This window comes from Rhincodon typus, chromosome 14 (genome assembly GCF_021869965.1).
Source record: "Rhincodon typus isolate 14 chromosome 14, sRhiTyp1.1, whole genome shotgun sequence".
In the NCBI taxonomy this organism is placed as follows: domain Eukaryota; kingdom Metazoa; phylum Chordata; class Chondrichthyes; order Orectolobiformes; family Rhincodontidae; genus Rhincodon; species Rhincodon typus.
Genome location: NC_063345.1, coordinates 47,932,191 through 47,949,940, shown reverse-complemented (window position 1 = coordinate 47,949,940; position 17,750 = coordinate 47,932,191). Strand labels below are relative to the sequence as shown.

At 39.1% G+C, this 17,750-nt stretch overlaps 1 protein-coding gene across 1 annotated transcript in view; it reads left to right on the top strand.

Annotated features, from left to right (window-relative positions):
- The window catches only part of pof1b (POF1B actin binding protein), an 86,961-nt gene that overhangs the window by 48,050 nt on the left and 21,161 nt on the right, over positions 1-17,750 (top strand). Inside the window, exons 6-8 of the mRNA XM_048605012.1 lie at positions 10,332-10,474; positions 14,789-14,822; positions 16,744-16,824. Of these exons, the coding sequence (XP_048460969.1) occupies positions 10,332-10,474; positions 14,789-14,822; positions 16,744-16,824 (258 nt within the window). The remainder of the gene's footprint in view (positions 1-10,331; positions 10,475-14,788; positions 14,823-16,743; positions 16,825-17,750) is intronic.

Genomic DNA, 17,750 nt, shown 5'->3' with positions numbered 1-17,750 from the left:
TGCTGCTTGGCCTGCTGTGTTCATCCAGCCCTGCACCTTGTTGTCTCAATGTTCTTTGATTCTTGGGAGCTCCTCTGATGGATTAAAGCCTTTTAAAATCTTGAAAAAACTCTGGGAGAAGCTTCCGCCGAACTGCATGCAGGCAGTCCTTACAGACATCACCCCAGGCCTCCATGATAACGTCAGTTGCATTCTGGATGTTAAAGCTCTTCCAAAATTGAAGAACGCTGTCCTTATCCCCGCTCAGTGGCTGTAATCAGCCTCTTAAATGTGCACCTTAAATAATAAGCTTTAAAAGCTGCTATTGCACCCTGGTCCATGGGTTGAAGGAGAGAGGTTGTGTTTGGGGTAGAAATAGCACTTTGATGTTTTCAGAAAGCTCACCAATGGTGGGAGGATGGCTTGGTGCATTATCCAGGATGAGGAGAATCTTGAAATCCAATTCTTTTTCCCTGCAATACTTTCTAAAAACATCTTGCAAAACAATAGGTCAGAAAAAATTTGTCCCATCATCCAACCTCCTAAAGTAGACGCTAGGAGTAGACTTAAGGTAACCTTTTGAGGCTTGTGGGTTGGCAGAGTGGTATACCACCACAGGCTTAAGCTTTAACTCTCCACTGGCATTGGCACCTAGCAGCATAGTCATATGATCCATTGCCACTTTAAAGCCTGGAGTGTGTGCTTCATTCATAGAAATGTAGGTTCTTGATGGCTTTTGCTTCCAACATAAACCTGTCTCATCCAAATTGAGAATTTGATCTAAGTTGTAGCCTTAGTCATTAATTAACACGGCAACATGGCAGAATTTGCAAAAAAAAAAGTACTGTACCTCCCACAGCGTGATGATCATGTGATGCTGGCGCGGAAACTCTTTCGGCACTAACATTGTGCACGCTCAGGATAAAGCCCACAAAATAATCATGATGTTGACACGCACTCCTCCACGCACCAATGGAATTGCGTTATAGCCAACATATTTTAGAAATAACGTTCCCCTATTTGTCAGGCACGTTATAGCCAATTCGCATTGCATTATAGTAGAACCCCCTGCAGTGCACTGGCGGAGGATCCAAAAACATCCCCATTCTCAGTTATGGTGGAGCATTTGAGTGAGTGTTGCATCTGGGTAGCTATACAAAAGCATGGTTCGGCCACATCTGGAGTATTGTGTCCAGTTCTGGTCACCTCATTACAGGAAAGATGTGGAAGCGTTGAAAAAGGTGCAGAGGAGATTTACCAGGATGTTGCCTGGAATGGAGGGAATGTCTTACGAGGAAAGGTGGAGAGAGCTAGGGCTTTTCTCTTTAGAACGACGAAGGATGAGAGGTGACTTGATAGAGGTGTACGAAATGATCAGAGGTATAGATAGAGTAGACAGCCAGAGACTTTTTCCTAGGGTGGAGGTAACTCTTACAAGGGGGCATAGTTTTAAAGTGAAAGGAGATAGATATCGGGGAGACGTCAGAGGTAGGTTTTTTTACTCCGAGATGGTAGGGGCGTGGAATGCATTGCCGGGTAGGGTAGTGGAGTCCGCCTCATTAGGGGCATTTAAGCGGCTATTAGATGGATGATAGTATAAGGTAGCGGTGGAGGTTAGATAGACCTTAGGTTTCGCGTAAAAGTTCGGCACAACATCGTGGGCCGAAGGGCATGTTCCAAGTTCTGCGTTCTGCAAAGTTGGAGTGATTTCAAACCCATCATGTATAAGATAGTTATGGTTGTTGCAGGCCAATCATTCCAGCCCAGGCACATCACTGCAACAGAAACATTCGATCAAGGGGAAACGGGGTAAAGCTGAGTTCATTTGGAGGATTGAATGGTGAATGGGAAATTGTAGGATAATCTCCTGATTTCTGAACTTTGCAGACACTTACTGGGCGGTCATTTGCCTATTGCCCTCCAGTAATTCGCCTCTGAGCCTGAGGCTGGATGCACTAGATTTAGCTTCACTGAGTCCAATTAATTTTACTCCTAATGCAGCAACAGCAGGTGTAGGATTCACCATTTGAGGAGACCCAGAAGCAAATCACAGTGGTTGCTTGCAGCCTCATTCAGGGTGAATGGAATTGGGAGGATTCCTTCATTCAGTATCCTTCATTACTAATCGAAGAATCTGACACTGAAAAAGGGGCCCCACTGAAAATCATCCCTTTGCAATTTCCTCTGACACCCTTGTCGCCTCCAGCTGGTGATTTCTATCCAGCTCTCTGACCTGTGTCCCTTGGATCTGACGCCCTCTCCTTGGGTACTTTACCAGCAGTAGCCATCAGTTCCAGTGGCGCTGCCAACAGTAGAAAGCCACCAGCCTGCAATTGGCTGGTAGCTTCCAGTAGGTTGGTTTTCCTGCCCCAGGTTCCTGAACCACAGTAATGTCCCAATGCTATCTAGTTAGATGCCAGGCCGGTGCTTAATTCCATTGGACCTTCCCCAACTCAGGTTACACAGGATTCTCATGCCAATGGAAAACAAATTGGAAATGTGATCTCTGAAAATCAGGGTCTGTGCTTTCCATTCTATTAATAATCTTACCTATATATTTCAAAACTGTGCTTCCCATCGATTGGGAGAAGAGTTGGTGGATTTCTTTGGAGTGATAGTCGGTTCTCATGCAGTATTGAAGAGGACCTTTGGCCCACCGACTCTGCAGCAACAAAAGCTACTCTAAATCTACACTCCACCCACCTTCCAGCACTTAGCCCATAGTCTTGAATGTTATTACATCTTAAGGGCTCATCCATGTACTTTATAAAGGTTGTAAGGTTTCCTGCTTCAACTAAACTCCCAAAGCAGTGCATTCCAGACTTCCACCACCCTCTGGGTGAAAACATTTTCCCTCAAATCGCCTTTAAACCTCCTGCCTTTCATCTTAACACTATTCTCAGTTGTTATTGACCCTTCAACTGGGAGGAGCAGCTGCTTTCAATGCACCCTGTCCATGCCCCTCATAATCTTAGACACTCTAATCAAGTCACCAGTCAGCCTTCTCTGCTCTAAAGAAAGCAACCCAGGCTCATCCAACCTCTCTTCATGGCTGCTACTGTAAGACCTGAGTATTCAATCCTGAACTAAGCAGCTTGACTGTGTACAGTGTACAGTGTACAGTTAATGATTGACCAGTGAGCCTGGTTTGTTGATAGGACCGAGGGAGGTCTTTTCATTTTGTTTGTTTTAGTTTACCTCCCTAACAGGTATACTATTCTTCACCCGATAAGCTTATCAGTGTTCAGTACTGGAAGACTTATGTGGCTATAACTAATTAAGCTGTGTGCACAGTTCTGAGTGGCACTCTGAAATCCTAAACAAATTGCCCTTTTATACACTTTCTTCAAGGCCTTGTTCAGAGCTATCCAAAGGCCTGTTAAATAACCTTATCATAGCAGTGGTTAATAATTTAAACTGTCAATTTTTGGCGTTTTCTAACACTGTTTTCTTTGTTCTGCTTTCATTCATCATCTTCAGCCATTGCTTTCTTGATGTTTCAACTCTTAAATCAGCAACTTCCTTCTAATTGAATTTATCTGGTGCCTCCTGATGCAAAGAAACATCACAAATAATGAGAAAGAATTGCAAACAAACTTATATAGAGGTGGAGATCAAAAGTTTGATGAAATAAATAGGGATAGCAAGAACTGCGGATGCTGGAGTCGGCGTCGATACAGTGTGGACCTGGGGGAACACAGCAGGTCAGGCAGCATGAGGAGCAGGAAAGTCAATGTTTCGGGCCTAGACCCTTCATCAGGATTGGGAAGGTCCAGGCCTGAAACATTGACTCACCTGCTCCTTTGCTGCATGACCTACTGTGTTCCTCCACCTCCATACTGTCATGAAATAAATGGGTTTAGAAGGCTAGAATCAAAGGGCTATTGGAGGAGAGGTTGATTGTTGAATGCCAGGACAGGGTAACTTGGTAGATACACAGGATATTTTTTGTGACATTTAGGCAGATTTTTTTTTGCGATATGTAATTGGAGGAAACGTGATTGAATGCATTCAGATAACGAGAAGTAAATACAGAGTTGGGCAGCTATGACAGATTCTGGGATCTTGGGATGGAACAGAACAATAAAGACACCGTATGCTATTAGTAGACATAAGCTCCATTCTTCTAGCAATGCAATGCCTCAATCACTCAAATGTTCTTCACTACAGCACTCAAACTCTTAAAACCAATTTCTTCAATTCAAATAGGAGCTGCTGCCTATTCTTGGTCATACTTGGTCTTTCTGACCACAAATGAAGTCTGTATCACCTTCTTTATCAAACATACAATCAAATCTGCCCTGTTATACCTATGTTTAAGATTGAATGCTATCCTCACAATGAAAACATTCCTTCGACATACATTTGGAAAGGATATAAGAAAGATCTTATCAAATGCTGGACTCTCCCCTTCTCACTTTCATAATTGTAACATTTTGTGTGTCGTTCTCGATTTTATCATTGGTCTTCTGAACTTTCTTTTTTCCCCTCCATTAAGCATCACAAAGGGTGCGCTATATGCTCCTTGGTTGTACTGAAGCCATAACTCATCACCATATCTTGTGAATTCTTAGCAAGCCTACCCCAGTTAGTGAATTTCTGACCTTTGTCTTCCCTTCTTTGCACAATATAAAGACATGTAAAACTTCAGCTTGGTTGTGCCTAGTTACTTGTTGTTTTTGCCTTCCCTCTCTTAACTCTTTTCAACTTTGTTTATGATGGGTGCAATGGGTCACCTGAGCTTCTCAAACAATAAATAGCCAATAGAAAATGTTGGCCTTGTGTATTCCCATCTATTTGTTACTAGATTTATGTTGTGTTTTTTTAACCTTTGGAAATGTTTCAGTTGGAATGTCACCTGTCTGGTTTAACAGAATACCAACTGAAGAATTTTAAATTGATGTTGGCAAACATATCCAGACATGCAATCACTTGGTAACAAATTGATTATGAATCTTAATATTTTACTGAATATTTTAAAATGTGAAATAATCCAGGATAAAGCCCAGTTCTGAAGATAGCTCCAGACAATCACATTTAATATATTGCTCCATACATTTCAACCTTATTTGGAATTCTTCTAAATTAGGCAATGAAGGTGTTTGGGATCACTCAGTTAATACAAGTCAAGCCCTCAACCTGGAAGCCAGACCAGACTTAGTCTTGGTTGTTAATTCTAGCCTATGAAAATTGCATTCTAAATTATGCCTTCGAGCATTCTGAGACATTGTGCTTTCTTCCATCTGTTGATAAAATCCGCAATGGTGCAAAACATGCTGTTGGTAAACTTAGCTGTTTCCCAAATAAAAACCAAAGTGCTGGAGAAATTCAGTAGGTCTAGCAGAATCTGTGGAGAGGAAGAAACAAAGTTACCATTTTGGGGCCAGTGCGACCCTGTTTCAGAAGTGTTCAACTGCAGAAATGTCATGAATCTTGGTAAATATCCCATGATTTTTAAACTAGTTATTCACTGGAGTATAATAATACAGTTTCATGGAGCTTTCACCCATTTAACTGTAAGACTCATTAGAAAGCATTGGGTCATTGGTAATCTTTGCCAGTTTGGATGTGAGTCTGCAGGCTTCTGGTCCAGCAACTGCAGGCTACCTTCCTGCACAGTTTGGCATCTTCATGATACAAAACTCTTGCTTGTTTCAGTTCCCTCTGCCCAAATTAAAACCGGCACTGTCGTCTTGAAAAGACCAACCAGAAGAAATGATCAGAATGCTTGTCACATTTTTCTCATAACTATGCTGCATACAAATGTACACATTAGCAAAAAAGAGAGGTTTTAACTCCCACTACCCATCAAAACCATTTGATGCAGAAGTTGAAAGTGATTCAGTGATTCTTTTCACTAATTCCCGGGATCAAGGCTTACCCATGTGGTTGAGCTGGAGTGTGTTGAATCTCTGTTAATATGCTTAAATGCAAAACGGGCCCCAAAACCACTTTCATGATTGCTGGGTGATTAGCCTACTCAGTGAAAGCCACTGGATCTGAAGTGAAGACTGTCCTAGGCAGGTTTTTACTAAAAAAAAATTTAATGAAACCAGGAGAAGTAGTTCTTTTTTGCATTCCAAAAAAATAGTTGTGGCAACTGCTGCCCAGGGATTCCCATCTCCATTTCCTTAGTATGTGTTCCCAAACCCATCCCTGACCTGGCGTATTACAGACGAAGTGCATTTTTCTATTAAGACATGCATTAACAGGGTCTTCCATGATTGAGTGTTTGTGAAGAATAAGTTCACGAAAGCTGCTTCTGTAATCAAGCCCTGCAATTAAGCAACAGTCATGCAGCAGAATAGGGTTGGCCCACAGCCCATAATTGTTCATCTATTCAAATAAATCGATTACTGCTAATGTCAAAATTACTCCAAAGTTCAAATGATATCCTTTTTCTCTCCTACTTATGCACAATAGCGTTGCTTGTTGTTTGGAACCATATCATCAGTCAGATATTCCTTCAAATCCCTTGACCAAGTCATAAAGCTTTAACATGGGAATAGAAACAAGGCAATAGGAGTAGGCTGTTTAGCCCATTTAGCCTTCCCTGCTATTTAATTGTATGATTAGCCATGTTGGTATTAAAGCATTTTATCCTCGACATCACCTCATCCCATAACTCATTGGTAATCAGAAATCTATTAATCTCTATCTTAAACATACTCAAAACTGAGCCTTGCAAAGGTTCAAAATCTTCTGAGTAACAATTTTTTTGGGAGCGAAGTGCTATTGTCTTATTTTTAAATTGCACCCCCTGGTTCTACATTTCCCAACCACTTCATCTCCCCTGACTGTCCCTTTTAAGCATTTTGTAAGTTTCATTGAGATCGCCTCTCATTCTTTGAAACTCAAGAGAATACAGGCCCAGTTTGCCCACTGTCTCTTCATAGGACAGTCCTGCCAACATGGGAGCAAATCTAGTGAATTTTTGTTGCAATGATATCTTTTCTGAGATAAGGAGAACAAAACTGTATGCAGTACTCTAGGGTATGGTCTAACCAAGTTTCTATGCTGTTGAAACAACCCTTTACTACTGTATTCAAATCCTCTTGCAATAAAGGGCAATGTTCTACTAGCCATCCTAACTTGCATGTTAGTCTTCAGTGATTTATCAACAAAGACACCTAGGTCTCTTTTTACATCTACACTTTCCAACTTCTTACCATTTAAGAAATACACTGCACAACTATTCTTCCCTCTAACTTGGATATCCTCGCATTTTTCTATATTAATGCTTCATCTGCAATGCTCTTGCCCACTCACTAAGTCTGCCCAAATTGTTCTGAAGCTGCTTTGTATCTTCGTTACAGCACATGTGCCCACTTAGCTTTGGATTATCTGCAAATTTGGAAATATTACATTTTAACCAAATGCCCAAATATGGAACATGCGGTATCCCAGTCACAGTCTGCTAACATGTGAATGACCCATTAATTCCTACTCACTAGTTTCTGTCTGTTACCCTATCCTTCATCCATGACAGTACGTTAGCTCCTATCCAATATGTGTTAACTTTTCTAATCAACCTCCTGTGGGAATCTTTATGAAAACTCATTACATTATCTTAAAAGACACTTTCAGACAAAAGACTTCTTTTCCACCTGCGATTAAATAGTTAACTATATTCCTTTACACCAAGACCCATGCCATCAATAATCTAAAATTCACACATAAAAGAAGAGATATTTTATTTCATGCCTTTCCCATAAATGGCATTTAGATTTATTGTAGCCATTAGTATTTTTAGTTGATACTCTGTTGTTCTTTACTAAATAAAAACCAAAAGAACTGCAGATGCTGCTGTAAATCAGGATCAAAAACATATAGCTGGAATAGCTCAGCAGCATCTGTGGAGAGAAAAGAGAGTTAAGATTTCGGATCCAGTGACCTTTCCTCAGAACCCATTCTGAGGAAGGGTCACCGGACCCGAAACATTAACTCTGATTTCTCTTCACAGATGCTGCCAGATCTGCTGAGCTTTTCCAGCAATTTCTGTCTTTGTCTCAGTTGTTCTTTGGTTGTAATGTATTTGCTTTTAATTTTGAAGGGAAACCTTCAATATTTCAATACATCTATGCATAAAATTACTAACTACATAGCTCAAATCCCAAGCCCGACAATCAGATTTTAATGTTGAAAGTTAGCAACACTAAAATGTTTCATATCTATAAATAATCACATTCACAAGCAAAGCTAAACAAAACAATTTGGTTATCATGCACAGGGTTGCATACAATTTTACAGTTCCATCATTAGTGTTGTTTAATGACTATATCGTGGTACATTTGCTGCAAATTTTTTGTTGAAATTTTTGCAATTATTTTCAATATGTATTAATGACTTGGATCAGGGAAATTAATGTACTATCTCCTAGTTTGCAGTTAAAAGTAGATGGAAAGGTGTGTAGTGAAGATGACAGAATTTACGGAGGTATATAGATAGGTTAAGTGAGTAGGCGAAAACGTGAAAGATGGAATATAATATGGGCAAATGTAAAGCAATGCACTTTTACTGGAAGAATAGACGAGTTGAATATTATTTAAACAGAGAGAGAGAGACTTCGGAAAGCTGCACCACAAAGGGATTTCGGTGTCCTTGTGTACGAATCACAAAAAGCTAGTATTCATGTTTATCAGATTCCAGGGAAATCAAATGGAATATTGACTTTTATTTCAAAGGGATTGGAACATAAAAATAGAGAAGTCTTGCTGAAAATATATAAGGTGCTATTCAGACCACCCCCAGAATAGTGTGAACAATATTGGTTGAGGGGAAGAGATACTGACATTGGAGGGAGTCCAGAAAAGGCTCAAGAAGTTGATCCTGGTTATAGAGGGCTATTCTTAAGGGGAGAGGTTGAGTAAGTTGGGCCAGTTGGAGTTTAGATAATATTGTAAGGGGGCTTGTCAGGCTACATGTAATGAGGGTGTTTCCCTGTTGTGGGACAGTCTAGGACCAGAGGGCATAATGTTAGAGTAAGGGGTTACCCATTTAAGGCAGAGATGAGGAAAAATTTATCCTGAGGATAGGGAATCTGTGAAATTCCCTTCCGCAAAATGCAGTTGAGGCTGTGTCAGTGAGAATATTCAATACTGAGGTGGACAGATTTTTAATCAGCAAGGGTAATGTGGAAAAGGCTAGAAAGTTGAATTGAGGATTGTCAGATCAGCCATGATCTCATTGAATAGTAGAGCAGATTCAGTAGGCTGAATGAGAGCCTGCATTGAGAAACATGGATCTATTGGCTGCTAGGAACTTTCATCACTGCTATAAATATTTTAAGATCCGAACTATCATGGATTTCCACTGACATAATCAACTTGTACAGCTTTAAGAATTATATCTTTGTTTTTTATTCTCCACAAATTCTTGTAAATGTAGAGCTTAGAATAGTAGAAATAATTAAAGATGGCAAGGATCTCATCTTTTAACCTCTCATACTCAGCCCTGACTATTGTTCACCTAGAGTATATACTCCGGATGGATTACTGGTAACTGACTTTGGAAGAAATGAGGAAGAATCCTGCCTTTTAGATAAGACAGTCTGCTGACGACACATGGAAGGATAAACCCACATTATCCATTTACGATGGTCAGAAGACAGTTATGTCAAATTGTATAGGCATCCATTGCCTTTATGATATTCTGCTTCAAGGTTGTTGATCTGATATATGAACTAGTTTCTCTGTATAGGTGCTGTTCGACCTGCTGAGTTTTTCCAGCTTTTGATTTGTTCAAATTTCAGAATATTTAATTGATTTTAAAGATAATTTGACATTGATTACATCCCAACCTGATGCCTACAACAATCAATATGTGGCTCAGTTTCTGGGCAGAGACTTTGCTGCATTGCTAAAGCTGTCTTCAACACAACTTTCTAAAAAAAACTGTATTAAATTCCTGAAAATCAGGAGATTTTCATTCCAAACAAAAAAATTATTTGGAAATAATTTGCATGTATAGCTGCATTTTAGAGGTCTTTAGATTAAGGGCCGAATTAGCATGATGGATGGAGTTTCCTGTTTTATTAGCTTTATTAAAAATATACATGAAAATCAGTGTAACTTGTGGGTAATTAGCCCAAATGATAGAATTGCAGATTTTTGTTGACCTACAGAGTACATTAAGGAGCACTGCAACTTCAGGCTTTTGCATATGCGGAAAGATGCCATGTCTATCTGGCTCTTAATAGCAATGAGCATCTTCGTTCTCTGCTGTCAGAAATTCCATAATCTGTACCTTGTTTTAATTTGCTTCTAAGTTCTTCATCATGCTGCACACAGTATTATCATTCTGGGAAATATATCAACTTGCCTACTTGGGTAATTGAATTTTTCTGACACCAGATCAAAAGTGCCATGGATTATGAGAGTGGTAACACTGAGAAGTTGGATCCTCGATATTTTGGTGAACTGCTGGCTGAGCTGACATGCAAGACCACTGACCTCCATAACATCCTCTTAGGAAACATGCAAAAGATCAAGGGAAAGTAAGTATGCCTTTCCACTCACTGTTTCTTGAACATGTAATTTGAGCTGAAGAATTTTGTATTTTTTTTTTGAAAGGTAATTGAGTGATTTGTTAACAATCAGATTACCTCATGAAAAATGTTAGATACACCCTCTAAGTTTCTTCAGACTTATTTGGATGCCAAAGTGTAATTTAGGGATTGTCAGATTTGCACCAAACCCTATGTTACTGAACCTGACAGCCACACCTTTTGAACCAGATGTTTGCGCCCACATCAAAAAGCCCGCAAACACAGTTGAAAGTGCTGGTTTTCCAATGCCTGCCCTGCTCATCTGGTCTAAACAACGCAAGGCCAGAGCAGCATAGTAGACACACTTCTTAATTTTCAGACAGTGAGATCATTTAAAATGAAACAGAATTCTTGCTTCTGTTTATATTGCTTTAAACATTTGAATGAGCAAAATTCCAGTTTGGATGCAATCACTTAAAATTACAAGTTGCCTTCACTTCCACATCCTACTGAATTCACTTTCTTTACTGTGAAATAAATTTCTGTCCTAGCTTAAATTGTGATCAAGTCTGTGTAATTAAAATTTAAAGCGTAGAAGGAAGCCTTGTACCTAGAGAAATTCATGTGACCAAGAGCAATCTGAAACTAGCCCTACTACCTTGTCTTATCACAATACTCTTGTATCTACTTCTGCTCCAAATATTTATTCAACTCTCCCTTAAGCAAAGCAAGGAACTCAGCCTCAATAACGCCATGTTGAAACATCTGTTTCCGCAGCTACTGAGTAAAGAAATTTCTCTACTCTCTCTCATTTATAATCTGATTCTTTTCTGTAGAAATGCTCTGGAATGAAAATGCTACCATATGTTTTGCAAACGCAAGTAGTTTGACAGAACATTAATTGAAATCACATTCATGTTAATTGGAGCAACGCACTTCACGTGACAGGAAATTTGACATACATTTGAAAGTTTGTTAAATATCTAAGAAAGATGCATTTCTCCTTGTGTATGCAATTGAAAGGCACCCTTCTTAAAACAACAGAGTACTCAAGATATGCAAATAACTTAGAACATCTGAAGGTCTGCTTGTTGTTCATGAACATTTGTAATGTAGTAGATTTGTAAGACTGAGGCATTTTTCCATGAAACACCTGATTCCCACAGTACAGCTGTTTTCATGTATTTCATACTTTGCTTATATAAAATAGCTCCTTGAACTGTGGGATTCAGTCCAGAAACTTTAGTCACAATAACTCACTATTAAGAGTTCTGTTATCTTCTCTGTGTTGCACTGATAACTTTGATCTCAGATGGTTATGACTAATCACCAGTGAAGACTTCAGATTCACTCATCATGACATAAAAATGCAGATCACTTTAAATAATTCCATTCTCACTGATTCAATGGCCCCGCTTGAAGTTTGGCAACTATTAGTTAGTCTCCAAGGTATAAAGCCCAGGCAGGAGGATTTTTATATATTCATTTGTGTTATATTTATATTCCGGACATATATACCGAAATTACATCAAAGTCATGCATGGCAGAAATTCATAATGATAGAACATTGTGTAGCAGCAGTTTAATTCATGGGAATTTAGGAGTATCATGATGCCTATTTAGTTGGAACAGGGAGATTGTGCCTTTTAACTATTTCAACTAGGGAGATGAAGATATTTAATACTTAGAGTGTATTAACTTTGTGGCTGCCTGGCATCAATGTCACAATGACTATAGGCAGTGCAACCTCCCTGCAATGCATACATAACACAGGCTAGATTTGGCTTTATAATTAGGGATTAGTGTGTTCAAGCTAGAATTAGCAATTTGAGTTATTGCAATGTAGGTTCATGTTTCAGAGATATGACAATTATTAGCATTTCGTCAGTGACAGTAAAGGTGGAGCTCCAGGAGTTCAGACCGTTACTCCAGCAGATTTGTACTTGAATTGACTGGTGATAATGGGCCTCACTTAGGTCGCACACATTTACACATCCAGGGGTCAATGGTGTTTTGTTTCATCAAGCTGATCACCTGTATGATCAGCAATTTCCTTGAACATGGCAGCAGAAACTGGCTGCGATTACTAATGGTAATTAAAATATGTTTTCATTTTTCTATACCATTAGGTTATAATTAAAGTAACAATTACATTGATGAAATGTAACCTTGGCGCATTTCTCGATAAAGGAACAAATGAATATGCAAATTTGAAGCAGAAACCAGAAAGTTATTTGTTTGGAAAGTGAATGAGTGTTTGGAAAGCACTTGATCTGTCTAATGTGATTAAAATGACACGTTATCTTTTGAAACCACCTTCTCAAAATGAGATGGCAACGTTCTTGCCTAATCTCACTCCATCTTCTCATCTTTTTCCGCATTCGATCCACCCATAACTAATCAGTTTCATGAAATTTATCCCTTTTTTTTCATTGAATAGCAAACCTTAAGTACATTTTTGAAACCAGCATTTGTTAACTTTCCAGCAAGATGACAATTTTTGTTACACTGCAGTCACTTGTGGTATTTTCTAGTGGGAGAAATAGATTCTAAAAATGAATAATAGCCATCTGTGCTCTATCATACCCATTGCACCACAGACAACAGCGACCACAGTTAAATGCAGAAACCCAGAAGTTGCTGTCAGTCATTCTGTATTTTTTCCACAGAACCCCCTGCAATCATTTATAAAGCTCTGAACTGACACAAGTCAATGCACTTTTATGCTTAGCTTGATGTTAAACAAAGTATAAAAGCTACCTATTGCTGAAAGAGATGCATTAGGGTTTTTAATGGCATACTAAATATAATTACTGCTGAAATATATTTCTGGATCTGAAAACCAATTTTACATTTACCACTACATGAATTCCACTTTTTAAAAATTATTTTTATATTTATGATAGTTCACCCTTGACTTTAATTCCATGTATGCATCCTAATCTATTACTATACTCTGGAAAATTTAACATGAAGAATGATCAGTCCATTTTAATTTCTGCTTTGCTGTCAGTCAAAACTTTTCAGTATGATTGGCTGCTTGTACTGCTTAATGATATCACTATTGGTGGAAATCTTAACCTGGCACCAGATTAAAACTAATGTTGGGACGGGAGAAATCCATATCACAGGAAACACAAGATCTTTGTGGATCGCTTTCTTTCAGGTTTTCAGACAGCACCATCAATTTATCATGCATGTAAAAGTGTAATCAATCTCTTCCCTTTCCTTCTGTAAAACAATCAATGTCATATTTGTAAAGTTTTATTCTTGAGACTATTCAGTGTTTCTATGGAGTGGTTCCTGGGTTGGAAGAGCAGTTATTACTCTACAACATTTTTAAAAAAAAATGTGTAATGCTGAAATGGAGAATTTACAAATTGTTTTCAATATCCATGCTGGACCTGAAACATCAGAAATTATTGCTAAAATAGAAGCATAAACTTTTCACACAAGATAGGATGGGCATGAGAGAATATCAAGTCATAGAAAACAAATTGATAGCCTATGTTCCAACTGTATACACAGTATATAGTTGTGTGATGCTAACAAACTCTATTCAGTTGAAATAAAATAATCTTCGAATAGTATTGCTTTCATACCATTCATAAAGTTGTTTACACTGGCAAGCTGAGATCACTGTGTTTACAAACTGACATGATTGAAATGTCATGACTGTAGGTTTGTAACGAGGAGATGAAATCTGTCCAAGTATGAGTTTAACTCATTTAATAGGGAACTTTAGTTACAATTTTACTCCATTTAAACATGCCCAACATAGTTCTGGTAAATAATTGAACAATTTGGAATAAATTTGTATGTTTCACTTTGACATTGTATCGGCAGGGTTACTGTGAAATAATCTCAATTATGTGACTCAGGATGCATTTTCTGCTGTTAGTCCTTGCTCACTGTATATCATTACACAGTTCTTCCCATCAGTTAGTTCTCTGTGCAACTAAGTACAGCCTTTGTCAATGCTTACTGTACCCAGTGTACTCATCCTGTAAACCATAGCGCAGTGTCTCAATAACGTTTGCTTATCTCTAGATGTTGTTTTCCATTTGGGAAACCTGTCAGAATCTATTATTCATTAATCTCTCTTTTTATAAATAAATGTTAGTGAGCTCTTAATATGTAAAGGAATAAATACAGGCGCAGAAAGCATTAAAATCCTGACAGGCAGGTAAGCAAACAAATGCTAATTTTTAAATGAATACTGAAGTCTTGTATCCATTTAGCACAACTTATTGCATAATTTAATGCAGTACATTTTTAAATAAATTTATATTTGTTGTTTCTTATTTATTTATTATTTGGCAGGCAATTCAGTTTGGAAGTGAATACTGACCACAATGTAAGTATTGGAGTTTTCAATTCAGATCATAAATGTCTACATTTATATTTTTAGTTCTGTCTCTCCAATCTAGTATTCCTGGCCTTCTAAAGGGAATCTTTGTTTAAGGGCAGAAAAAAGCGATGCAAAAATGGACAGGAAGGAAAACCCATTTTGCTAGGATAGTAGGAGATCCATTATCCAGTTTATTCAGTGAACTAAAGAAATGCAGCATATCAATGATTAGATAAATTTAAATACAAGAGGAGGAGTCGGGTACAAAGTGAAACCATGTCAATGAAAAGCATTTGTGGTGAAGAGAGGATTCCATAAAAGAATAAGGAAGCTAGAAGGAAAATTAAGGTCTAAGAAAGGCACAAACAAAATTACAGTTTCTAATAAGGAGGCCATCTGGACAAATCAACGGCTGGCCATTTGTTTTGATTGACACAGTTCACAGGGAATAAGACCACTTCTCCTTGAGAAGCTGACCTACCTTTATCAAGGTGGTTGTCATTGAAGGGATTCCTAACCGTTTAATGGAATTGGCCTGTTTGGGAGTGCAGGGTGTGGGCTGGCGATCTGTACCCTTGTCCTGCATCATCAAAAATTGCCAGTGAGGGGCTTGGGGGCAGAGAACCCAGAGTCTCACCTGCCACTTCTAAGGCCTCCAGAGTCACCCAACCGAAAATGTAGCCCTTAGTTTCGAGCTGTCCAAATTGTATTTCTTGTCTCCACCTTAATGCCCACTCAGAGGACGTAGTCTTCCATTCCCATCTGAGGGAGGAGGAACTGGAAGATTGACGTTGAAAAGTGGTGAGCTGGATTGCTGGCGTGTTTCCTGTCTTCTGGCCATTTGATCTAGCAGGATGGGTGGACCGAGTGGTAGCGGCCCAAATGGTAAGCAGCCTATTAGGACAATGACATGGCCTATAAGGCTACTCAGCAGAATCCTACTGAAATTTTCCATTTGGATTGTCAGTCCTCACAGAGGCTGAAACACATTCAGGGAATAGAGGCAGGTGCCAGCAGCAGACCGGAGAGGTAGCGTACTGTCCCAGTAGTCTCTTACCCACTGACTCACAGGCTACTGGTCACCTTGTACTATAAAACACCCAGGAAGCTGAACTTACACCTCTCCACTCACCAGCCTGACAGGGAATCAAGGCTTAGGGAACAATAGGTCAAATGGTGCGATTTGTACGAGATTGGATTACAGAAAAGTGGAACGGATGAGTGTAGGATGTGAAGCTCATGAAACGGAGATGAAATATACTGAACAAATCTATTATTAGAGAACAGAAAGCCGATGCTAATAATGGAAATAATTTGACTTGGACATGGAGTAATCTCACACTCGGGTGACAGAAGTATTAAAATTCAGCAAGTTTAATGAAGATTTCAGATTATATACTTTATTCAATGGAGTCATGGAAAGCCACACAAAAAAAAACAAATTAGCTTGGGATACAGAACTATCTCCTGAAAGCTGGCAACAATAGGGAAGATGACAAGCAAAGAACCAAAAAGAGGTCAGAATGGAAGAAACTGGCCTTGGTCTTAGGTGTCTTTTCAGCACTATGGAATTCACAGATGAATAAAACAATGTGCAAAACAAACTTGGTTTAATCGAATATTCTGCTTCCCTTTGGTGTTGACCTATACCTCCTAACAGTAAAGAAACTATTACCCATTTTGCAGGCTGAAGAGCTGAGTGGAACCTTAAATACAAGTTGGGTTAGGGGGAGATGATGAAAAGGTTTCCATATCCTTTATTTTGCTAGAATATTCATGCTGGAATTTTTAGATGCAGAGTAATTGAGTTTCTGCTCAGATGTTTTCAAGCAGATCTTTTATGGAGATTTTTGGCTATTTAGACTCATGAAGATGCAAATATGTTTTTAACATTTATCAAATCCTAAAGAGTGCTTTTATTTTCCAGGACGCCAATGAAAATATTGAAGCTTTGATACCAAAAGGACTATCTGAATTGACAAAACAACACTTACGCTATCTCTTGCAGGTAAAACTGAGAACAATAATAACAGTTCTAGAAATGTCAGTGAGGAATCACAGGGGTGGTGCAGTGGTTAGCATGCTGCCTCACAGCGTCAGGGACCCGTGATCAATTCCAGCCTTGGGTGACTGTCTGTGTGAAGTTTGTACATTCTCCCCGAATCTGCATGCTCCGGTTTCCTCCCACAGTTCACAGATGTGCAGGTTGGGTGGATTGGTCATGCTAAATTGCCCCGTCGTATCCGGGAATGTGCAAGCTAGGTGGATTAGCTGGGGTAAACACAGGGTAACGGGAATAGGAAACGGTTCTGGGTCTTTGCTCTTCAGAGGGTTGGTGAGACTCAGTGGGCCGAGTGGTCTCTTTCCGGACACAATGGATTCTGTGAACTGTTACAGCACAGAAGGAGGCCATTCCATTAGTAGCAATCTCCTAATAACAATCTCCTGCCTTCTCCTCCCTATATCTCAGCACCGGACTTCTAACCAAAGAATCATTAAATGGCCTCTTGAATGCCTCATTTGAACCTGCCTCCACTACATTTCCAGGCTCTCCATACCCTAACTACTCGCTCAGTGAAAATGTTTTCTCTTGTTTTGTTTGCATACAACTGTAAATCTATGCCTCGCTCTTTTTTCTTTTACGAGCAGGAACAGCTCATACGTATCTATTCTATTTAACTAACTTATGATTTTTGAAATCTCTCAAATCTCCTTTCAGCTGTCTTCTCTGAAAGAACAATCATCCTAACTTCTTCAAACTATCCTTATAATCAAAGTTTCTCATTCCTGGAACCATTCTTGTGAATCCCTTCTGCATCGTCCAATCCATTCACATCTTTCCAATAATGTGGCACCCAAAACTATGCACACTACTCCAACTGAGTCCAACAAGGGTGTTGTACAAGTTCAACATCCCCTCCTTGCTCTTATACT